The sequence below is a fragment of the Dipodomys merriami genome, unplaced genomic scaffold (genome assembly GCF_024711535.1).
Source record: "Dipodomys merriami isolate MVZ:Mamm:240054 unplaced genomic scaffold, mDipMer1.0.p SCAF_60, whole genome shotgun sequence".
Classification (NCBI taxonomy): Eukaryota; Metazoa; Chordata; class Mammalia; order Rodentia; family Heteromyidae; genus Dipodomys; species Dipodomys merriami.
In genome coordinates, this window is record NW_027206180.1 from 7,165,506 (window position 1) to 7,188,577 (window position 23,072).

General features: G+C 59.6%; 2 protein-coding genes and 6 non-coding genes across 12 annotated transcripts; 1 reads left to right on the top strand and 7 right to left on the bottom strand.

The window, feature by feature from the left end:
• Positions 1–368: 368 nt before the first annotated feature.
• On the bottom strand, positions 369–441 carry Trnak-cuu (transfer RNA lysine (anticodon CUU)). The gene has a single exon. It is a non-coding gene; the product is annotated as a tRNA-Lys (tRNA).
• Positions 442–1,102: 661 nt separating this feature from the next.
• Positions 1,103–1,175, top strand: Trnak-cuu (transfer RNA lysine (anticodon CUU)). The gene has a single exon. It is a non-coding gene; the product is annotated as a tRNA-Lys (tRNA).
• A 570-nt stretch (positions 1,176–1,745) lies between these two features.
• Trnap-agg (transfer RNA proline (anticodon AGG)) lies at positions 1,746–1,817 on the bottom strand. The gene has a single exon. It is a non-coding gene; the product is annotated as a tRNA-Pro (tRNA).
• Positions 1,818–3,553: 1,736 nt separating this feature from the next.
• Positions 3,554–3,625, bottom strand: Trnap-ugg (transfer RNA proline (anticodon UGG)). The gene has a single exon. It is a non-coding gene; the product is annotated as a tRNA-Pro (tRNA).
• Positions 3,626–5,405: 1,780 nt separating this feature from the next.
• Positions 5,406–5,478, bottom strand: Trnar-ccu (transfer RNA arginine (anticodon CCU)). The gene has a single exon. It is a non-coding gene; the product is annotated as a tRNA-Arg (tRNA).
• A 1,058-nt stretch (positions 5,479–6,536) lies between these two features.
• Trnar-ccg (transfer RNA arginine (anticodon CCG)) lies at positions 6,537–6,609 on the bottom strand. The gene has a single exon. It is a non-coding gene; the product is annotated as a tRNA-Arg (tRNA).
• Positions 6,610–7,672: 1,063 nt separating this feature from the next.
• On the bottom strand, positions 7,673–13,315 carry LOC138814601 (zinc finger protein 213-like). 3 transcript variants are annotated; one of them, XM_070003643.1, is made up of 6 exons: positions 12,905–13,315; positions 11,164–11,648; positions 10,461–10,581; positions 10,275–10,330; positions 10,006–10,129; positions 7,673–8,956 (listed from the first exon to the last, which is right to left on the bottom strand). In XM_070003643.1, the coding sequence occupies exons 2-6, from the start codon at positions 11,632–11,634 to the stop codon at positions 8,310–8,312; spliced, it is 1,419 nt and encodes a 472-aa protein (XP_069859744.1). In that variant the 5' UTR covers positions 11,635–11,648; positions 12,905–13,315; the 3' UTR covers positions 7,673–8,309. The 3 variants fall into 3 exon arrangements, with proteins under 3 accessions (XP_069859744.1, XP_069859743.1, XP_069859745.1); XM_070003642.1 differs by having other exon boundaries at positions 12,830–13,315; XM_070003644.1 differs by having other exon boundaries at positions 12,914–12,922.
• An 892-nt stretch (positions 13,316–14,207) lies between these two features.
• LOC138814482 (transcriptional repressor RHIT-like) lies at positions 14,208–22,263 on the bottom strand. 3 transcript variants are annotated; one of them, XM_070003377.1, is made up of 8 exons: positions 21,858–22,263; positions 20,472–20,607; positions 18,041–18,254; positions 17,702–17,814; positions 17,107–17,227; positions 16,001–16,111; positions 14,822–15,811; positions 14,219–14,543 (listed from the first exon to the last, which is right to left on the bottom strand). In XM_070003377.1, the coding sequence occupies exons 2-7, from the start codon at positions 20,526–20,528 to the stop codon at positions 14,892–14,894; spliced, it is 1,536 nt and encodes a 511-aa protein (XP_069859478.1). In that variant the 5' UTR covers positions 20,529–20,607; positions 21,858–22,263; the 3' UTR covers positions 14,219–14,543; positions 14,822–14,891. The 3 variants fall into 3 exon arrangements, with proteins under 3 accessions (XP_069859479.1, XP_069859478.1, XP_069859477.1); XM_070003376.1 differs by lacking the exon at positions 21,858–22,263 and adding an exon at positions 21,252–21,349; XM_070003378.1 differs by lacking the exons at positions 20,472–20,607; positions 21,858–22,263 and having other exon boundaries at positions 14,208–14,543; positions 18,019–18,096.
• Between the last annotated feature and the right edge of the window lie 809 nt (positions 22,264–23,072).

Below are 23,072 nucleotides of genomic sequence, written 5' to 3' on the forward strand. Positions count from 1 at the left end.
TGTTCGGGCCCTGCGGACCCTCAGGCCTCCGGCCTCGGAGCCCTCAGTCGCTAGGACCAGCAGAATCGCTCATGGCCTCTGCTTTATTCCTTTCACAGTATAAATAATACGCACTGAGTAAATGTTAAGCTTGTATTTCCACGGTTTTACTAGTGGGGCCTTTAGGGATTTGTTCTTGGCGGTTATTTCCAGGTGTATAACCACGGATGTCCAAGGATTGCCGGGCCTGGCGATACTGAGCTGATGACAGTGGAGGTTTCCAGCATCTGTGAGGTATTATCTGAAACCATCGATTTGTAACAAAGGAATTTCTTGGGTAGCTTCCACTTCCTTCCTGTTTTAGTGTAAACTCTAACTAAAACGACATACGCCCAACGTGGGGCTCGAACCCACGACCCTGAGATTAAGAGTCTCATGCTCTACCGACTGAGCTAGCCGGGCAACCGCCAGACCCTTGCATGTCTTGTTTGACAGTTAGGGGTGCAGAACAACCCCGGCTGACACTCTGGGCGGTGTCTTCTCCGAGTGTGCTCTCAGGTACCGGAGTCTGGCTCAGTCTGGAGCGAATGGCTCCAGAGTAAATACTCCTAAGGAGAGGGGAGGCCGAACAACTTGGAAGTGAAAAACTCACGGTGAGGAGGGGTGTGGGGAGAGGGTGGGGATGAGCTGGAGGGGTGTGGGAAGAGGGTGGGGATGAGCTGGAGGGGTGTGGGGAGAGGGTGGGGGGTGTGGGGAGAGGGTGGGGATGAGCTGGAGGGGTGTGGGAGAGGGTGGGGATGAGATGGAGGGGTGTGGGGAGAGGGTGGGGGTGTGGGGAGAGGGTGGGGATGAGCTGGAGGGGTGTGGGGAGAGGGTGGGAGGTGTGGGGAGAGGGTGGGGGTGTGGGGAGAGGATGGGGATGAGCTGGAGGGGTGTGGGGAGAGGGTGGGAGGTGTGGGGAGAGGGTGGGGGTGTGGGGAGAGGATGGGGATGAGCTGGAGGGGTGTGGGGAGAGGGTGGGAGGTGTGGGGAGAGGGTGGGGATGAGCTGGACAGGGCGTGTGTGTCAGAATCACCGAATTTCAGGCCCTCAGGTAGCTTGAGAATCACAGGGGCTGACAGCTGCCCGGCTAGCTCAGTCGGTAGAGCATGAGACTCTTAATCTCAGGGTCGTGGGTTCGAGCCCCACGTTGGGCGTGTGTCGTTTTAGCTAGAGTTTACACTAAAACAGGAAGGAAGTGGAACCTACCCAAGAAATTCCTTTGTTACCCATAAATCGATGGTTTCAGATAATACCTCACAGATGCTGGAAACCTCCACTATTATCAGCTCAGTATCGCTAGGCCTGGCAATCCTTGGACATCACATCACATTCTTGATCCTTCCTGTTCCTCAATGGCGGCTTTAGGAACCAGGTCCATTAGGGTGTGGGAAGGTCGCCGTGAAATCCTTCTCTGTAATCTAGTCAGTTTTTTAAGTAGGTGAAAAAGAAAACTGTTCCCAAGTAGTGGGTCGTGGAGGGAGGAAGATTCACACCCAGCTCCAGGAAAAATAAGTGTAGAATAAAAGGCATTCCCGAGTTGTCCGTAGCTGCAGTCACACACACCAGCCTCTGCCAGGGATGTACTTTGACAGAGGGCTGGTGCCAGTTTGGCTATAATCATCAAGCCACCAATTACCAGTCAGGATCGGCCGGGCACACCCGGAGAGCGTCCCCGCAGCCTGGCCTGGAAGAGGATTCCAGAACACGCCCTTCCTTAAAAGGTAGGGCTCGTCCGGGATTTGAACCCGGGACCTCTCGCACCCTAAGCGAGAATCATACCCCTAGACCAACGAGCCAGACGGACACAGGGCTCTGCGCTGCACTTGATGAGTGGACCCAGGTTTGCGCCTGTTCTGGTTTCTTTTCCCCATGAACCACCCGCTTTCTGTTCTTCATCGGGGGAGACTCGGTTCGGACCCCATCACGGCGGGGAGAATGCTTCAGCACAGCCTGCTCTGAGACTCCAGATGGAAAGTTCGCGATCAGGCTCGACCTGAAATCCCCACAGAAGGAAAGCGGCCGGCGTCTCCCTCGCTCTCCCGGGCCGGCCGCCCTTCCCCGGCCGGGAGAGCCTCGTGGGGGGCTGAGCAGCAGCTGGGAAAGTAAAGTGTGTGTGCGTGTGTGCAATGTGTGTGCGTGTGTGCAGTGTGTACACAGTGTGTGCGTGTACACAGTGTGTGAATGTGTACAGTGTGTGCGTGTGTACACTGTGTGTGCAGGGTGTGTATACAGTGTGTAGTGTGTGTGCAGTGTGTATACAGTGTGTGTACAGTGTGTGTAGTGTGTGCACGCGCGCGTGTGTACAGTGTGCGCGTGTAGTGTGCGCGCGCGTGCATGTGTGCATGTGTGTGCGCGCGTGTGCGTGTGTGTACAGTGCGTGTGCATACAGTGTGTTGTACAGTGTGCATGTGTGCGTGCGTGTGCGTGTGTGTACAGTGTGTTGTACAGTGCGCGTGTTGCGCGCGTGTGCATGTGTGTACAGTGCGCGCGTGTGCGCGCGTGTACAGTGCGTGTGTGTGCGCGCGTGTGCGTGTGTGTACAGTGCGCGTGTGTGCGCGCGTGTGCGTGTGTGTACAGTGCGTGTGTGTACAGTGTGTTTTACAGTGCGCGTGTGTGCGCGCGTGTGCGTGTGTACAGTGAGCGTGTGTGTGCGCGTGTGCGTGTGTGTACAGTGTGTTGTACAGTGCGCGTGTGTGCGCGCGTGTGCGCTCTGTGGAGCTCCTGACACAAAGTGGACACCCAGGAGCCGGCGTTGCCTCTTCGTCCACTTCCACCGCCCCGGACGCCTCCTCTGACTGAGTCCGGCCAGACCCGGCCTGGGGCCCGTGCCGGTCGGGCCCGGCCTCTCCCGGGCTGTCTCCCGGCGACCCCAGGCCCGCCGGAACCGCACCCACGCGGCCTAAGGGGCCGGAGCCGAGCCAGACATGCGGGTGCCGGCCGCCGCCGGCCTGCGAGCACGAACGGGGCCTCGGCCGGGCCCGCTGCGCGGAGGCCGCCGCAGCCAGGCCAGAACGCAGGCGCGGAGCGGAGGACGCGTCGGGGCGAAGGACGGGGCGCCGGCGGCCAGGGGAGGCCACCGCGGCGCCCTGAGAGAACAGCCCGGCCCCGAGCTGGGGCCCCGCGGTCCCACGCAGGGGGCCGGGGGCCGGGCAGGGCACCGACGTGTTCGGGGTGCGGCTCGGAGGCACGAGGGGGCCCGCCCCGAGCTCAGGAAGAGGCTCGCGGTGCCTAGGCCGCCCGGGCAGGGCTCGGACCCGCCGCCTCCGCCCCGTGCGCGGCGCTGGGGCCGGGGCCGCGCGTCCTCCTCGCCGGGCCGGGCCCGACCCGTGGCCAGCACCGCGGCGCCTCTCCGCGGCGGGCATCGATCGCCCCGGGCCGGGCACGAGATCAGGCCCGACGCCCTCCCCCCCTGCCCCGCAGCCCCGGCCCCGCACGGCCCCGGCCCCGCGGGCCCCCGCACTTCGCGTCCGGACCTCCGGCTGGGACGCGCTGGGGCCGTGCGCCGCGCCCTGCTTCAAAACAAAAGCGGACAGGGCTCGTCCGGGATTTGAACCCGGGACCTCTCGCACCCAAAGCGAGAATCATACCCCTAGACCAACGAGCCGCCGGGACGTGGCGCCCAGACGCCGGGCCTTGGAGGCCCGACCCCGAGGCCCCGCCCGGCCCGGCCCCGTCCGCCCCGCGCGCGGCCCGGAGTTCCGGGGGGCGGGGAGTCCGCGGGGAGCCCCGGGAAGGAGGGGCCCCGCTCGCGAGGAGCCCCGCCAGCCCCGAGTCCTGGAGGAGGCCCGGCGGCCCGGCGCGTAGCACGGGGCTCACCTCGGACCTCAGCCCGGAACCAAGGCCGGGACCCCGAGGACACCCACGGGAGGGCGCGGGGCCCCGCAGGGCTCAGCCGGGCGCCCGGGCTTGAGTCCCCCCAGCACTGAGCACGCGACCCCCGTCTTCCCCGGGACCCGGGGGGCGCCGCGGGCTTGCTCCAGGAATGGATCCCGCGCGGAGCACGCTCCCCGAGCCCGTCCTCAGCCTCGGCCGGCGGCTCGGCGTCATCTCCTCGCCCCAGACCCGCGGCTCCCCGGAGCCGCGAGGGGCCGCCCAGACCCCCGACGCCGGCTGCGGGACACTGATTCTGCGGGTAAACGCAGCGGCTCCGGCGCCTGGACAGGGCCGGCCCAGGTCAGCCCCAGGCCCAGGCCCAGGTCAGCCCCAGGCCCAGGCCCAGCCCCAGCCCCGGCCCCAGCCCCAGCCCCAGCCCCTGCTCAGCCCCAGCCCCAGGCTCAGCCCCAGCCCCAGCCCCAGCCCCTGCTCAGCCCCAGCCCCAGCCCCGGCCCCGGCCCCGGCCCCGGCCCCGGCCTCATCCCCAGCCCCGGCCCCGGCCCCATCCCCCAACCCCGGCCCCAGCCCCAACCCCAGCCCCTGCTCAGCCCCAGCCCCAGCCCCTGCTCAGCCCCAGCCCCTGCTCAGCCCCAGCCCCAGCCCCAGCCCCTGCTCAGCCCCAGCCCCAGCCCCTGCTCAGCCCCAGCCCCAGCCCCAGCCCCTGCTCAGCCCCAGCCCCAGCCCCAGCCCCTGCTCAGCCCCAGCCCCAGCCCCAGCCCCAGCCCCTGCTCAGCCCCAGCCCCTGCTCAGCCCCAGCCTCAGCCCCAGGCTCAGCCCCAGCCCCAGCCCCAGCCTCAGGCCCAGGCCCGGCCCCGGCCCCGGCCCCGGCCCCAGCCCCAGCCCCAGCCCCAGCCTAGCATGTTAAAGCAAACCAGGGGTCCTGTCATCTAATCGCTTTGTAATCCTATGTCTCTAAAAGGACGTATGAAAGTGTACAGACCCACAATACAATTCGCGTCCAGTAGAATGGATGGTCTTTTATTTTTAAGGATTTAAGGAAAATGAGAACAGGCAATAGTTTTATTGGAGTTTTCCTCGTGACAATTCTGTATTTAAATACAATGTATCCCCATGAATTTCACCCCCCATCACTTTCCCATCTCCTCCCCCTCCTCCTCCCCCTCTTCCCCCTCCTCCACCTCCTCCTTCCCCTCACTCTTTCAAAATTCTTTTATCTGGTTTTATAGTTCTATTTTCATACTTAAGTATTTAAAGTATTTGGAGCATGTTCACCTCCCAATACCTGCACCCAAAACAAGGCCTGTTCATTTTATAGCGTATATCATACAATAGTGGCATTTCACACACACTTCATTCCCCATACTCTAAAACTGAATAGGTACGTGTGTGTCCCATGTTCGTGGGACATCTCTTGACAGAACAGCTTCAGTAGTGCACTGGATACAGGAAGTCTTGTGAAGGCTGAAACTCATTTACTCTGTTGGGTTTTTCTTCTAGTATTTGATTGGAGTCTTCCTGATTTCCAAGGAAGCTTAAAATGCAACCACCCTTACCCCAGGTGGGACTCGAACCCACAATCCCTGGCTTAGGAGGCCAATGCCTTATCCATTAGGCCACTGGGGCTGACAAGGGAATAGTCAAGCAGGTCTTGAACCAATCTCTTATGTATCTCTGTGTGGTTTCCCACGGGACTCCTTGCGGTTTTTTTTTTCTTCTTCTTCTTTTTTTTTTTTTTCTTTTGTTTTTCAGTTCCCTGAACTTTCTGGAATTCTTTCCCAAGCTGATGAACCCTTTAATACTGGGACAGCTAGAGTTTGTGGGGCAGGGACAGGATATACCGGCTTTGTGGTGAATGTTTCCCCAAATGACCAGGTACATGCAGTCAGCTGGGTCCAGGGCTTCAGGGTTCTGGGTTCGAGCCCTATGAGCTCCACTTTCCCTCTGTTAAATTCATGGCGTTCTTGTTTATATTTACCCTCCCTTAAATCCACTGACACCTCACGTTCAGGGAGAAAGGGTGGGGGCCGGGCCCGGGTCATTTCCCAGAACTCCTCCGATTTTTTCCCAGGTGAATGCCAACACTTCCATTGTCTACATCTAAGTGGTCTATTAGATTCCTCTTTGTATTTTTTTTTTTTTTGCAACATGCAGATAAAAGCTAATACATTCGCCTATTTTGAGCATCGATCCCCAATATGGTACAAATAACATCACAGGTGACTTCTCTGCAGGGGTGGGGATCGAACCCGGGGTCAGGACGCGGCCCCTGGGGTCCTCAGCTCAAGGCGAGCGCTCTACTACTTGAGCCACAGCGGCACTTCCAGTTTTCCAGTGGTTTATTAGAAATAAGAGTCTCCCAGACTTTCCTGCCCGGGCTGGCTTTGAACCGTGATCTTCAGATCTCAGCCTCCTGAATAGCTAGGATTACAGGCGTGAGCCACAGGCGCCCGGCAATGACTGCACCCCTCCAAGCAACCCACACCACGTCTGTCTGTCAGCTCTCAGGGCCTGGGCTCGGTCCGGGGAGAGCCAAGTCTCTGGGCTCGGCGCCGCATCGGTGTGGAGCGCGGGCTGCAGGTGCGCACACGCACTGGCTTCCCCGCGTCTCACCCGCACGCACGCACCGAGCAAACCCAGATGCAGGAAAACCTTTAGCAGGATCGGGAAAAGGTAAGTAGCACCGACCACGAAGGGACTCGAACCCCCAATCTTCTGATCCGGAATCAGACGCCTTATCCATTAGGCCACGCGGCCCTGCACCGGCCCTTTTTGGAGCTTTTTGTCCATAAAGCTGGTTTCGGCGCCTGCGCGCGATGCGCCGTGCGCTGTGATGCGCATGCGCAGAGTGACGGGGCACTGCGCCTGTGCGCAGCGTTCCCGGCGGACGGAACCGCGCAGGGCTCCGCAGGCGTTCATTGCTCGCCACCGCGCACGCGCGCCCGAGGGCTGAGGGACCCGGCTCCGCCCCGGTCGGGGCTGCAGGGCCCTGCGGGGTCCGCGGGCACCGGACCGACAGCCCCGGCTGTCTTGTAAGGCCCTCGGCCGGGCCAGCTGCGTCCACCGCACCGCAGCGGGGTTAGCTGCGCCTCCCAAGAGGAGCGGGGCACCTCTCCCTCGGCCCTCCGAAGCCCGCTTCCCCGGCCTGCTGGCCTCCCGGCTCCCCGCACAGCCCGCCCCAGCCCGCAGGGCCCGCTGGGGTTCTGCGCTCCCGACAGCAGCGTGAGTGAACCATGGCTATTATTGCTGGCCTCATTTGACCAGCAGTCGGATGTCAAGTATCGTGAAGGGCAGAGTGATCTGAAGACCCACAGCTCCTCGCCCCCCCCCCCAACCTGGCTGTCCACCTGCCACCGTGGCCACATGATTGGAGGGGCTCATTCCGCCCAGCTGCCCCACAGACCTTCAGGCCTTGGGGCCAGACCAGGATCAGCTTGTAGCTCTGTGTGGGCCGTGGCCCGGACCCAGGTGGGGTGAGGTGGGTGGGGTGGCCAGATGTGGAGTCTGTGGCAAGCAGGGACAGAGTTCATGATCACTGGTCTCTCCTCTTAAGAGCCCTGGGCACAGGGCAGCTTAGAAGCTGGAGTGTCACACCACAGAGCCCAGTCAGCAGCTCTGACCTTTCATGGGGGAGGGGGGGGGTTGGTACTGGCTGACAAATGATGACAAGTCTCAGGATTCATGGCTGTCCACCGGAACCCAGCCCACCTGCCAGCCCGACAAGTGGCTGTACCCAGTGAACAACCAACACGAGCAGGCCAGAAGGCCTGGGGACACACACACACCGCCAGCAGACACCTAAAGAACCGACCAGCTGGAGTGACATTCCCACGTTTATTCAAGGCCCACTGGGTGAACTCCGCACATGGTACAGGGTAGAAAGCATTGCGTGAGGACTCAGCCTCCGAGTGCTGACGGTGCTGGCATCGTCGGCTGGGCCACACCTCCGCGGTCCACCTCCTGTCACCACAGCCACCTCCGCCACCTCTAGACGGCAGGTGGGGGGCTTTCAGGGCTCAGAGCAGGCAGCTTCCTGGGCTATGACACTGTTCATGGCCTAGAAGGGGACAGGAGGCCCCGTGGCTGCACCTGGGACCCAGATTCTCCCGTTTAGGGGGCCCCCTCCCTCGCTGGCAGGCACAGGGTGAGGGGCAGAGGGCAGGGAACAAAGCCTTCGGCCAGGCGAGGCCAGGGGGGCCCGGGAGGAACCTCTGGGTCCTGCTCTGTCCTCTCACTCCTGCCTCAGGAAAGTGCTGAGGCCCCCGGAAACCGTGAGCAGAAAGGGGAAAGCACCATCGCAGGTGGGTGGCTGTGTTCCTGCGCCCCGATGGGGGGTGGGGCACACTGGGGTCCCTCCCACAGGTGCCCAGGTGATGGACAAAGACAGGCGGCAAACTCCCTGGGGAGCAGCTGTGGCCAGAATCGCAGCAAGGCGCGGTGTCTGCGGGCAGGGCGGCTCAGCCCACCGGCTGGGCCGTCTTGGCATGGAGGCTCTGGTGGGCAATGAGGTGTGCACGTTGCTTGAAGCTCTTGTCACACTCGGCGCAACCAAAGGGCCGCTCGCCGGTGTGCACCCGCCGGTGGTCCAGCAGGTAGGAGCGCAGCGAAAAGCTCTTGCCGCAGTCGCTGCAGCCAAAGGGCTTCTCGCCGGTGTGGATGCGCCGGTGGTCAGCCAGGTAGGCGCTGCGGCTGAAGCTCTTGCCGCACTGGGCGCAGGAGAAGGGCTTCTGGCCCGTGTGCACGCCCTGGTGGCGCACCAGGTCGGAGGAGCTGCGGAAGCTCTTGTCACAGGCCGGACACTTGTGCGGCTTCTCACCCGTGTGCGTGCGCTGGTGGCGGGCCAGGTCTGAGCCCCAGCGGAAGCGCTTCCCGCACTGCCCGCAGCTGTGCGGTTTCTCCGACGCCAGGTCCCGCAACAGGCGCCTGCGGAGGGGCGGCCTGGCCAGGGCTGTGCCGGGCCGGTTCTCGCTCTCCCAGGTCTCCGGCTCCTCAGGACTCCAGGCCACAGCCGCTTGGCCGCCTGCTCCTCCACCTGCCGGGGCGGGAAGGGCCATGGCCACCTCGGCCAGCCCGGTCTCCACACTCAGGCTTTTGAGCCCCAGATCTGCAAAGGGCAGGGAACCTCCTCAGTCCCACTTGGTTCTGGGGTCACAACTGAGCTCAGGAAGAAAGGCAACTTGGGAAAGTTTCCTGGCCTTGAGGTAGGGCTCCGGCCTGCTCCCCTCCTCAAGAGGAGCCTGCTCTCTTGAGCTGCTCTCTTGGGGGGAAAGGCTGAAAGCTGAAAAGTGGGTGTGGGAACAGCTTGGGTAAACTTGGGGAGTCCAGCTGTTCCTGCCTGCGGAGGTGCTGGCTGCTAAGTATGACTCTGGCCAGTTCCCCAGCCCATCTGGCAGGCTATAAACTGCCCAACTCTCACTGGCCAACACAGAGCCACCACGATGTCATGGCTGCACCCAAGGCACAGGTCCCAGCTCTCCAACTCAAGAACACAAGGCCCTGGATGGGGAGGGAACCCAGCCTGCAGTGGCTGGGTAAGTCAGCGGCTCACACCTGGAATCCTAGCTACTCCAGAGGCTGAGATCTGAGGATCCCAGTTCAAAGCCAGCCCGGGCAGAAAAGTCCCTGTGAGACTCTTACCTTCAATGAACCACTCAAACAACAACAACAACAACAACAACAGATGTGGTGCTGTGGCTCTAAAGTAGTAGAGCAGTAGCTTTGAGCAAAAATAGCTCAGGGACAGCCCCCAAGCCCTGAGTTCAAACCCTATAACTGCAAAAAACCAAAAAAATCAAAATAACCCACAATGATCCCAAATGCTGCTGAGAATGTGCTTGGCTTAGAGAGGAACCCCAAAAGGTGGGAAGCAGCCAGCTGATGGGCCGAGTGGTCCCTCGACCCTGATGAGTACCACCTCGGTCCCCTGGCCCAGGTCTCAGATGGGTGAGAGACAGCGCCAGTCAGACCAGGTTGTCAGGACTGAATGAGAACGCGCCTCACAAGACTGAGCTCAGGGTTGGCACAGCATGGCACTCATCACATAATACACACATAGGGACAGGAAGCTGAGCACCACTGGATTCTCAGAGGCCTAGCAGAGACTCAGGGCAGACGGGACCGCCATAGCATGGGAGCCCCCTCCGACCCACATACCTAGAACAGTGTTCCTGGAGCTCTCCTGCTTTATGTCCCAGAAAAGATCTCTCTGAGCTGGATCCAGGGAGCCCCATTCTTCTTGGGAGAAAAAGAAAGGGATGTCTCCCAAGGCCACAGGTCCCTGGGATGAGGAGAGAAGACCCAGCTCAGCCGCCTGGCTCTGGGATCCCAGCAGCCGTGGTCAGGACAGGATGGGCTGGATGAAAGTAAGGCCCGTACTATGCAGAAAACCAGACAGCCTCAGAAGACCGCGACGGCAAACTCACATGGGCACTGGTCCCCTCTCTGCCTCTTCCCTCTTTAAGGTGAGCAGGAAGCTGGGCTGAAAGAAAAGAATGGAGCCTCACAGAGGCCAGCCCAGGCCTGGCACTGAGATTCAGAGCTTCCCCTGTACACGGACTCGAATACACACACATACACAGACACGCTTTGCCTGAAAGGCAGACGCTTACTGTGGCGGCGTGGCTCCCAGGGTACAGGTGGCTGGCTCTGCACCCCCACCACCAGGGGGAGCCTCTTAGACCGGGATCTCTGGACTGCAACTTCAGGCCCCAGCTCCTCTGAGCACACATCCTGTGCAGGGAACACAGCATGGACATCAGCACTGAGAACGGATGGGAGGAGTGAGCTCAGTCCCTGGGAAGGAGGCCTACCTTAGGAAGCCGGGGCGTGCCGGGGATCAATATGGAGCCCCAAGAAAGACCCGAGAAGAATATGATACCATGTATCTATGTGCCCAAAGACAACTTGTGATCAATCACAAGGCAAGCACCAGTGCCCAAAGGCCAGCATCATAGCAACTTAGCAAGGAAGAAATGGGGGACTCCCCTGCCAAGGGCCAGGACTCTATACCCCTTTGGGCGTTTTACCTTCTCATACCCTTCTGGCAGTCTCAAGCATATCACTGTATCCCCAAGGTCTGGCCTAGAGCAGAACATGAATAAACATTTGCAGAACATCTGTGGAGCTAACACCTCCTTTGTGGAACTACGTTTACCCCATGAGCCACCCAAAAGAAACTGCATTTAGGTTGGACTAAACTTCCACAAATGCTTCTGTGCATACTCCCTCAGGCTCTGTCTCCTGGACCCGTGAGCCTCCCACCGACATCTCTCTCCAACCCAGGTGCTGCCAGCTACAGAAGGGACCTCTCACCTGCGGCCAGGCTTTCACTGGCTGCTTCTGCAGGTCCTCCACCAAGGCAACAGCTTCCTCGCCGCTGCCCGGGTGCTGTCCCTGCACCCGAGTCTGGATCTCCTTGGGCAGCACTGTCAGGAACTGCTCCAGCACCAGCTGCTCCAGGATCTGCTCCTTGGAACGCAGCTCAGGCCGCAGCCAGCGGCAGCACAGCTCCCACAGCTGGCTGAAGGCCTCGTGCGGCCTTCCCACATCCTCATAGCAGAACTGACGAAAGCGCTGGCGGCAGGCCTCCAAATCCCTGCTGTCTTCTGGCTGGGCAGATACCTGCTCCCAGGAGGAATCTTCCACCTTCACAATCAGAAGTCCTTCTCCCTCCCCAGAGGCCTGGTCCTGGGACCCCTGGAGGGATGCCATTCCCAGCTCAGGGCTGGCTGGCCTCAGCCTGGGCTCCAGAGCTGACCCTTTCAGTGGTAGCCAAACTGGCATCAGGACTTGCACTCCTGGGAAAGAACAAAATGGCAGTTTGGGGAAGAGCTGGAATACACAAGCAAGCTTCAGTCTGAGGGACAGGCAGGGACTCTAGCACCTGTCTTTTCATGGCCCTGAAACCTGTGTAGGTTTTTATCATAATGCCCGTTCTATGACTGTCTGTTCTGCTAAGAGAGGCCCATGACTCATATCCCCAAGTCTGAAATCCAAATCTCATTCAAACTTATGGATGAGTATCCTTAACCTCCATTTAGAGTACTGCAAATGTTCTTGTTTTAAGGCAAAAATATAGATATTTGCTTAGTTTATTAAGACTGAAGATATAATTATGTATTTCTATGTGTACATTATGTTTCAATTAATTTTTTTTTTGGCAGAACCAATTGGGTTTTGAACTCAGGACCTTACTCTTATCAGGTAGTAGCTCTTTCATTTGAGCCAACCTAAAGTTTTTTAAGTATTGTGTTTGATTACTGAGGTCCTCAAATGCCTCTGGAAGTGTTGATATACCATATTTTTCTCAAACTTGAAAACCTCTGAATTCCAAAACATCTGGCCAAATTTGTGAAATACTTTGAGTTGTTTCAACAGTTAAAACCAAAATAAGAAACAAGAAGTTTAAAAAACACAAAAAAAAACATGTAAAACTTCTCTTTTGATACTGCCAATGGGATTCAACATTGAACTCAGGGCTTCTAGCCTGCTAGGAAAATGCTCTAACATTTGAGTCATGCCTTCAAACTCCCCCCGCCCCTTTTTTTTTTTTGCCCATCTTGGGGCCTGAACTCGGGGCCTGGGTGCTGTCACTCAGCTCTTCAGCTCAAGGCTAGCACTCTACCACTTGAACCACAGCACCGCTTCCAGCTTTCTCTGCTTATGTGGTGCTGAGGGATTGAACCCAGGGCCTCATGCATGTGAGGCAAGCACTCTACCCCTGAGCCACCTTCCCAGCCCCTCCAACCCCTTTTGCCTTGAATATTTTCAGAGTAGGATCTCTCTCCGTCATGCCCAAACTGTGGTCTTCTTACTCTGTACTTTCTCGTCACTGTGCATGACAGACTGACCCAGCCATGTTGAGATGGAGATTTTCCTGAACTATTCTGCCTAGTTGCCCTCTGAGGGCGATCCCGCCCCCGCCCCCCCATCTCTGCTTCCCAAGTTACAGCAAGGATTACAGGCTTGAGCCACCCACCTGACTCCCTGCGCTTTTAATGAAAATGGGGGAAATGTGTGCCTGATGTGTGTGTTCACATAGAGGAGGCCTTACTGCACACACTACGTGGGCTGTGGCTTTCTCGGGCTCCCGCGGTGGGGACGCGCCGTCCGGGCTGCTTCCGCGGCTTCTCCCCCTGTATGCGCCTCTGTGCTTCACAGGCCTCCTGGGCGTCCTCCAGCGGCCCCGGGCCTCACCGGGGTGGCGGTGGCCGGAGCCCCGCGCGGTCCCGGGCAGCCGGGCCCGGGAGGGGCTGAGGGGCGGCGGGCGGGCGGGGAAGGCCGCCCGGGGACCCGCGGCTCCGCCCCTCCAGCAGAGAGCGGACCCCCGGCCGCCGCCGGCCTCGGGCCGCCCGCCCCGGCCCCGCGGAGCTCAGCCTCTCACTTGCGAACGCTCGGGGCCGCCACGCCGGCCCCCGCCCCCGGGGACACACCGCCCACCGCGGGCTAAGCGCTCCCACTTCCGCCGCCAGCTCCAGGTGCCGGAAGTTCCCGCGAGGGTCGCCGGGAAACGGCGCGGCGCATGCGCCGTGGTAGACATCAACATCCCGAAAAGCAGTGCGTCCACTGACTACTGGTGGCCAATGAGCGGGGAGAACTTCTAGTGCTGGCCAATCACAAGGCAGCGGAGCCAGGCGCGTCAGTACCCAGGCACATGGAAGGATGCGCTGGGGTCTGGGTGTTGAGTGGCTCGGGCCTTGGTTTCCGCCGCTTCTCCTTCAGGTCTCTGCCCCTCCAGTCCCTGAAAACACAGTGCCAGGGCTGGTCAGAGCCGCAGAGCCCACTCCCGGCTCGCCGGAAGGGATGCCCTGGGGTGGGCTCTTCTTTTTTGCCCGCTTCAACGAGTGGGTGGAGGGGCCGAGGGGCTGCAGGGCCGGCGCTCTACATTGAACCATGCACTCTCAAGTTCCATGCTATTCCTAATGAGATGGTTTACATTTGTCTGGTACTGTGAATCAAACCCAAAGCTCCAAATAGGTAAGCACTCTACCAATTAGGAGCTAAAAATTACAATATTCATGTGCAGATAGAAATTTTGGCATAAAGAATGATTAAGCTAGGCACTGGTGACTCACAACTGGAATCCTAGCTACTCAGGAGGCTGAAAATCTGAGAATCATGGTTCAAATCCAGCCCAGGCAGGAAAGTCCCTGATTATCTCCAATTAACCACCAGAAAAACTGGAAATGGAGCTGTGGCTCAAAGTGGTAAAGCACCAGCCTTTAACAAAAAAGCCCAGGGACAGTGCCTAGGCACACACGCGCGCGCGCGCACACACACACACACACACAATTGCAGCTGGCCCAGTGGTGCATCCCTGTGGTTATTAGGGAAGCCAAAGTAGGAGGATCTAAGTCTGAGGTCCCTGAACAAAAGCAGCAGACCTGGTTTTGAAAAAGACTTTAAAGGGAAGGAAAGGGGATGTGGGAGTGTAGCTCAAGTGCTAGAGCTCAGGAGCAGCACCCAGGCCGAGTTCATGCCCCCAACTGACACACACACAGCCAATCCCAAAAGTTCAGCCAGGGTTTCTGAGACAGGAGATGGGGGCAGAAAGTAAACACCGATCAGTTGTTCTCAAGTTGTCCATGCCCTGCTACCACTAGGCAGTAAGTGCCCCTGAGACATGCTGGTGGCCGCGGGGGGGGCTTGGCCAGGGCCCACGGGCTGGAAGAGCTGGCCTCGGGCTTGGAAACCTGTGGGAGGAGGGGAGCCTTTGCTTAGAGACCTATGTTCCCGAGGTTCCGGAACAGAACACAGACACACACCCAACCTGGATGAGGGGCAGAGACGGTGCGCAAACCAGGAGCGGCGACACATGGCTGACCCGGGACACCCACAGACGGGGACACGCGTGACACAGAGCCCCGGGCCGCAGCTTGAGCTCTAAGGCCTTTAATTCACCCCGAGCCTTCCCTTCCGGTCCTCCGTCTCCCCCACCCCAGCCCCGCACCTCCCGGCTCCCTTCCCTCACCCCTCGGCTCGCCTAGGTCCTCCTGTCTGTCCATCCGTCCGTCGGTGCGGGCACACCCGTGCCTCCCCCGCTAGGTGGGGGCGGGCGGGGGCGCGGCCAGCATGAGCACGGCCAGCGCGCGGGGCCCCGCGGCGTGGATCTTCTGGTGGCGCTGCAGGTTGGAGCGGCGGCTGAAGCGCTTGCCGCACAGCGGGCAGGGGTAGGGCCGCACGCCGCGGTGCGTGCGCTGGTGCGCCGTGAGGTGCGAGCTGTGGCTGAAGCGCTTGCCGCAGTCGGGGCACGGGTAGGGCTTCTCGCCCGTGTGCGTGCGGCCGTGCGCCATGAGGTTGGAGCGCTGGCTGAAGCGCTTGCCGCACTCGGGGCACGGGTAGGGCTTCACGCCCGTGTGCGTGCGCTGGTGCGTGACCAGGGCCGAGCTCTGCGTGAAGCACTTGCCGCACGCCGGGCACTTGTGCGGCTTGGCGCCCGTGTGCGTGCCCTGGTGCGTGACCAGGTCCGAGCGGCGCGTGAAGCGCTTGGCGCAGCGGTCGCACGCGTGCGGCTTCTCGCCGGTGTGGATGCGCTGGTGCTGGATGAGCGTGGAGTGGTGGCTGAAGCTCTTGCGGCACGCGGGGCAGGTGTACGGCTTCTCGCCCGTGTGGATGATCTGGTGCTGGATGAGGTGCGAGCTGCGGCCGAAGCGCTTGCCGCAGTCGGCGCAGGCGTACGGCTTCTCGCCCGTGTGCGTGCGCCGGTGCGTGGCCAGGTGCGAGTGCCAGCTGAAGGCCTTGCCGCACTGCTCGCACCGGAACGACTTCTTGGCGGCCTCGTCCCCCGGGGCGCCCTGCTGCTCCCAGCCGTCGCCGGCCGGCCGGGGGTCGGGGGTCGTCTCCGGGGGCCCAGGGTCCCGGGCTGGCCCCGGGATCTCGCCGCTGGCGGGGGTCGGCGGCCCGCACGGAGGGTCAGCCTCCGAGGCCCCGTGCGCCCCGGCCCGCGCCGCCTCCGCAGCTCCTGGCCAAGAGACAGGGTTGGTCCGGCCACACACGGTTTCCGGCCGGCCGCAGGGGGTGGGGGGCAGAGCCGAAGGCCCAGGGGAGGGCAGCGGGGACCCCGGGGGACCCGAAGAGGCAAAAGCCACCCTGCAGGGAGCGCAGACGGACCACCTCAGCCAGGGCCGTCCTTCCCCGGCCAGGAGCTCACCTGAAGCAGGGTCTCTCCTCTCCTTCCCAGCTCCCGGTGGCCCGCCCGAGCAGGAAGCCTCGCCCTTGCCCGGCACCTGGGGGGCCCAGAAAGGCCTGCCTAACGGAAACGCTGCCCAGAGGGAGAGACCGTGTTACCCCAAGACAGCCACCCACCGACAGCCGTGCCCCCAGCACCCCCCCCAAAATAAAGTTAATGAGATAAAACTAACAAAATTAAATGCACACTAAAAATCCTCTTGGGCCCTGGCACCGATGGCTCACGCCTGTCAGCCCAGCTACTCAGGAGGCTGAGATCTGAGGATCGTGGTTCGAAGCCAGCCGGGGCAGGAAAGTCTGTGAGACTCTTATCTCCAATAAACCACCAGAAAACTGGAAGTGGAGCTGTGGCTCAAAGTGGTAGAGTACCCCAGGCTCTGAGTTCAAAGCCCCATGTCACACTAAAAATAGTAACGCAGGGAGGGGCATGGTGGTGAATATCTGGAATGCTCCTAATACCAGCCTTCTAGAGGCTGAGGCAGCAGACCCTGGGTATATAGATTCTGTCACAATCAAAAAAAAAAAAAAAAAAATCCTTCTAGGAGGCTCCTGGAGTAGCTGGGTGGTAGAGGGCTTCCTGAGCGCAGGAGGCCCTGGCTTCCATACTCCCTTCCACAGTGGCAGCCCGCTCTACTCCTCCCAGCGCTGAGCTGGCCCTGCCTCTACTTTTCCTGAACAGAAGCAGGATCTTTCAAGGTCAGCCTGGTGACTCCCTTTCCTCGTCCTACCCTGTGGCAGGCCCAGCAGCAGCAAGCGGGAAGGACGGTCTACTCCTGAGCTGGCACCCGGCGGCTGGCCACTGCTGTGGCCACCAGCCATGGCAGTTCAAACTAAAAAGACTACTCAGTTTCCCTCGCTCCGTTTCTAATGCTCATCAACCCCTGGGCTTGTGGACACAGATACAAAACATTTCCATCCCCGTGGAAGGTTCTAGAGAACAGTGCTGTTTAGATGAACAGTGAGAGGGAAAGGAAGAGGGGGATGGTGTGGAGCAAGGCAGCAGGGGCCCCTCCCTGACACTCCAGGGCCTCAGGAAGTTGGGAGGTTGTGTGGCAGGTGAGCCGTTACCCAAGGCCAGCCCGTTTCTCTTCTGCAGCATGTCCTTGTAGACGCTCTGCTGTGCGTGGTCCAGCCTCCCCCACTCCTCCCGGGACAGGTACAGAGCCACATCCTCAAAGGTTACTGGCATCTGAAATGACATCCAACACACAACTGATGGTGGGGGAATGACAGTACCAAGTGACGTGGCAGGAGCCAGGCCTGGCACGCAGACCCGCCAGTCGGGCAGCAGAGCCCCTCACAAAGCAGGTGACCAGGGGCCACAGGTGAAGCTCAGGATTTCCACGCAGCCTGCTGCCACTCCCCGGCTCACACTCGGCAGAACAATTCCCCATTGGAGGCCCAACTCTCCGCTTCTGCTTTCCCTCCAGCCCTGGGCAGACCTGACCGTGGGCCCCAGGCCTCTCGGATGGCCAGTCCAGCAGCACGTCAGTGAGCACCCTGGACAGCGGGTGCCCTGTGGGGTCAGGCCAGCTGGGGTCCTGCCTTCACAGGAAGAGACAGCAGGTGCAGGAAGAAGGGCTGAGCAGTGATTGAGGGGAGCTGGGCCCTGCCACTGCGTAGGGATGGGGGGGGGAGTAAAGAAACCTTCAGAGATATTCACCTGCGACCAAGCTGTGAGGAGTGCTGCAGCCATCTGCCTGTCTCTGGTCCTGCCCGGCCTGCCTCTGGTCCTCCCTTCTCCGGAAAGCATGGTGGTCAGGGGGGAGGAGAGGGCTGCAGGAGGGGAACAGACCTTAATGTGGGCAGCACTTCCTGCCGTGGCTCCCCCCAAGCTGCCTCAAGCCCAACTCCCAGCCTGACTCAAGAAGAGGGTCAAATGCTCCAAGGTTTTAAGAAGGCATCTAGGAGAGTCAGGCAGACAGGAAGTAGGAATCTGGGTCCCTCCCAAGCCGAGCCCCACCATCCGCAGGAAAGCACCTCATTGACAGCTCTCTCCTACCTGCACCAGGCAGGAAGAGAGCTTTTTCTTCAGAGCCAGGACTCAGTGGTCCCCACTCCCCAGCACCTGGCCTTCTGGTGTCCTGCGAAGTCGCCTCAGGGTGAGGCTCTTCTGGCTCTGACTTAATGTGTGCTGACGCCCGAATGGCCCCCGGGGGCACTGGCTCCCCGTGTCTGCTGAGCATTTCTTGACAAGGATGCTGGTGACCTGGGACCTGGGAATAACAGCCTCCATCAGCATCTGGCTGGAACTCAGGAAGACCGGCTGAGAGACAACACACCCAAATGGCCTGAAGGGTTGTCTGCTTCTTGCTGTCCAGCTCACCCAGCACCATGGGTGGCAAGAGAGAGACCCGCCAAGCCTCCACCACCGAGGAGGTGAACAAGGTGCCTGGTTGGTTGTTATTTAATTATTTGATTTTGCCAGTCCTGGAGCTTGAACTCTAGATCTGAGCTCTGTCCCAGAGCTAGCACTCTACTTGAGCTACAGCAACACTTCTGGCTTTTTCTGAGTAGTTTATTGGAGATAAGAGTCTCATGGGGCCGGGTGCTGGTGGCTCACGCCTGTAATCCTAGCTACTCAGGAGGCTGAGATCTGAGGATCGCGGTTCAAAGCCAGCCCGGGCAGGAGAGACCGTGAGACTCCTATCTCCAATAAACCACCAGAAAACCGGAAGTGGCGCTGTAGCTCAAGTGGTAGAGCACTCGCCTTGAGCTAAAGAGCTGAGGGACAGCGCCCAGGCCCAGAGTTCAAGCCCCACGACCGACAAAAAAAAAAAAAAAAAAAGAGTCTCATGGGCTTTCCTGCCTGGGCAGGCTTCAAACTGCAATCCTCAGATCTTAGCCTCCTGAGTAGCTAGGATTACAGGCAGGCGTGAGCCACTGGTACCTAGCTGCTGCTATTTTTTAATACTCAAGAAAACTAAATGGAGCAGATTAAGCAGGATCCCCTCTCAAATCCACCTGAAACCTCCAGGTGCAACCTTATTTGGAAAATGGATCTTTATAGAAGTAATCAAATTAAGGATCTTGAAATGAAATCATCCTGGACTTAGCATAGGCTCTAAATCTGATGACACAGGTACTTACAAAAATAGAAATCCTAGATACTCTAGAGGCTGAGATTTAAGGATCACAATTTGAAGTGAGCCTCTGCAGAGAAGTCTGTGAGAGTCTATCTCCAAATAGCAAAATGCCAGATAGGAGTCATGGCTCAAGTGGTACAGTACCAGCCATGAGTAAAAAAGCTGAGTGAAAGCAAGTAGCACTGAAAGCAGGTAGCACTGAGTTTAAGCCCTGGTATCAGCAAACACATACAAATGAAAGTTCACTAGACTCCATCTCAACCAATAAAAAAAAAAGTGAGCACCTGTTATCCTAGCGACACAGGAAGTACCATTGGGAGTAGAGTGGTCCAGTCTGGTTTGGGAGGGGAGCAAGACTCTATTCACAACATAAAAGTAAAAACAGCTTGAGTGGTAGAGCACCAAACAAGCTGAAACCCTGAGTTCAAACCCCAGTACAGCTGAGGGTGGGAAGGAGAGAATAGAAAACCTAGAGATGGCGTGAGTGGAGTGATAACACCAGCCAGGGAGCGCGAGGAGTAAAGAAGAAGGAAGGCCCTCCCAGAAAGCCTTCGGCGGTAGGGCAGCCAGGCTGACCCCTCAGCCTCTAGCAAGGTTAAGGAAATGAATCGTGGTTGTTTTAAGCAGCCTGCTTTGTGGTAACTTGAGACCCAAGCCACAAGAAATCAGGCATCAAGGGCCCAGAGATAAGACACAATGCACAACCACAGCACAAAAACTTCTGATATTTCCTTCACCCTGAGAGGCCTCTTAAAATCCCCAACACCAGCAGCCTTGTCCTGGGAGTTTGGACCTATCCCTCCCTTGCTCCTCTACATTTGGGGATTGAAGGGAAATGCCCTCGGAATCTCTGGCTGCCAGGCCAGCAATGCCCCTGCTCTGACTGATGGATCCAAGTCTCTTCACTGCCTGCAAAGTGGTGGCAAAGAGGCCACCTAGTTAAATGAGACTGCTGCCTGATCTAGAAGGTTCTAGATGGGTTCGATGGCGAGTGATTTATTATTACTTATTACTGCACTTCACAGATTACATCAGTAGAGAATGCCATGCACGAGGCCTGCCGGGGTGCCTTGCACATCAGAGGCGGGTGGGGAAGGGACACGGCACAGTGGCACCGCCTTTGAAAATAGTAGCCGCAGTACGTGGTGTACGATGTATTTATTTATAACCAATATGGGTAAAGGGCAAAGTAAAAGTTCACAGTGAAGGGTAGATGGGGTAAAGTTGCTATCACCCAGCTCACTCATCTACCAACCCTGCTCTCTAGGTGATTCTCTTAGCTCCATCCAGACACCCAACTTTGAAAAGTCCTCCCAGGATCCTCCCTCACCCAAGGCAACAACATACCTCTTCCCCTTTCTCCTTAGTCTCAGAAGCCCTCAGGCCTTTGCCATCTGCAGACATTTCCAGTTCTGGCTAGGAAGGGAAGCAAGTTGGTTCTCTCTTCTGCTGGTCAAGCCCCATCCAGTTTCTGGCCTGGAGTCTGGAAAACAGAAAGAAATCAGCTGGCACTTCCCAGACACCTCCTAAGTGTCCAGAAAATCTCTGTGCCCGCTCAGAGCTCCCCTGTCCCAACCAGACATGCAGTCCAACTGGGCCTAATCCAGTTCCCCTGGGGCAACGGATTTAAATTCTGTCCCCAAACATTTCTGTTGTGCACTGTCCTTTTGGTTGTTGAACCAAGAGTCCTGCGTCTCAGGGCGACCTGCTCAGGAAACGCAGGGGCTACGTGAGAATGGGGGGGGGGGGAGATTTAAAGAGATCCTCCAAAAACAATCTGGGGGTTCCCGCCTGTCACAGCCAGAGGCACCCCAGCCGCTGTCCTCAGGCCCCGAGCCCGGGGTCCCGTACCCCACCCCAACTTGGAGCCCCTCCGGGCAATCGAGAGAGACCAACCCATTCACTCTCGGCAGACCCCCCCCAACGGCCACGCCCACTTCAGGGGGTCTCTGCTTCTCACTGCCCCCCCCCTCCCGGGATGGGGGGGCACGCCCTTCAACTTCCCAATCCCAGATCCAGGCCCCCTTTATCCCGCCAGCACGAAACCCTGCGCCTCTGACCACGTCCTCTGCTCCACACCGCACACCCGCGCCAGGCTCGGGCGCCCGCCCTGAACAGCCTTCTTACCAAGGTGGCGATGCACAGGGCGCGGGAGGTGCAGGGCCGCCTTCCCCGGGAGGAGAATCTCTGCAGCCCGCAGCCGGAGGATGGGGAGAAAACCGGGTGGAGACTGGGATTGGGGACAACAGGAAGTCCCGCCCAGATCCCGTTCCCCACACAGGCTGCGAGCCCACAGGGTTCCCAGCCTGGAGGGTTCCGCGTCTGGGGTCCCGAGCCCCAGCCGCACCTGAGCTCGGCCGGGAGGTGGCTCCCAGGTCCTGAACCCTGGCCCGTGAGGGTGACTTCACCCAGCAGGTTCCTGCGAGGCCCACCCAGCCGGGGGGCGATGGCCTTGGCAAAGAAACCACTGCGGACATCCCCAAGGAAGAGTGGCAGCCTGCTGGCTGGAGGGGCAGGCCCCATCTTCCCAGCACACGTGGCTTCACGCCGTGTCCTTGGGGGGCCCTGAGTTCACTGAAGGCTTCCCAGGTTAGTGGGCCTTGGGAACCCCTTCTCCCCCGCAGCCCTGAGCGGGTCCTCCGTGGCCGCTGCTTCCCCTCCCGCGCCAGCTCAGGGGAGCTGGGGGCTCGCAGCGTCTGCCTGAGTTTCAAAAGTGGCAATATTTAAACTTGCCAGAGTTCCTGTTCAATGGATTTGGGGGAGGGGTTCACGCCGTAATCCTGACTACTTCGGAGGCTGAGGTCTGAGGACGGTGACTCGAAGCCAGCCCGGCGCCGGTGGCTCACGCCTGTCATCCTAGCTACCCAGAAGGCTGAGATCGGAGGATCGCGGTTCAAAGCCAGCCCGGGCAGGAAAGTCCGCGAGACCCTCATCTCCAATAAACCACCAGAAAACCGGAAGTGGCGTTGTGGCTCAAGTGGTGGAGCGCCAGCCTTGCGCCCAGGCCGAGTTCAAACCCCAGGACCTACCAAAAAAAAAAACAAATAAAATCCCTAAAAATGCCCGGGATCCCCGGAAACCCCGGAGGCGCGGACGCGACCGCGTGCCCACCCCCCAGCCACGGGACCCGGCGGCTGCAGGCCCCGGATCCCCGCGCGAACCCGGCCCAGCACGCGCTCCGCGCAACCTCGAGCGCCGACGCGTCGCCTAGGCAACGACACGCCCCGCCCCGCCGGCGCTCCAGATAGACGCTTCGGATTGGCTATACTCTGAAGACACGCCCCCTGCCTTCCCGCCCCGCCTCTCCAAGCATTCAGCCGTCCCCACCTGCGCGCCCGCGAGGGGCCGAGCAGCCCGAATGGAAGGCTGTCCCCGGGCGCACGCCGCCAGACCGGTGTCCCCGCGATTCCCGTCCGGCTTTTCCATGGCAACTTCCGGCTTGCGCGGCTCTCGCGTTGATACTCTGGCCGGTTCTGAGAAAAGGGCACTTCTGTCCTACCCGTGGAGAAACTGAGGCTTCCTGTGGGCCATCCTCTGCCGGAGAACGACCGGGCCAGGTCGGTGCCCGGATCTCCGGACTCGGATGGAGTCTGCCCCACGCTCACCTGCATGGGGTGTTGTTTCAGAAATGGAAATAAAGTTGGGAGTGCAGCGCATGCTTATTATGTGTGAGCCTCTGGGTTCACCCCGGGTACTAAAGACCAGACAGACAGACAGACAGACATAGACCAGTGTGGTACATGCACGTTAGAGTTTTGTTGTTGCTGAGTGTTTTTCTGAAGTGTGCGTGTGTGTGTGTGTGCACGCGCGTGCGCTGCTCCTGGGGGCTTGAACTCAAAGTCTGGCACTATACCTGGGCTGTTTTTCTTTTTCCCCTCAAGGCTAGAGCTCTACCACTTGAGCCACAGCGCCACCCGGGACCTCATGCATGCAAGGCCAGCACTCTAC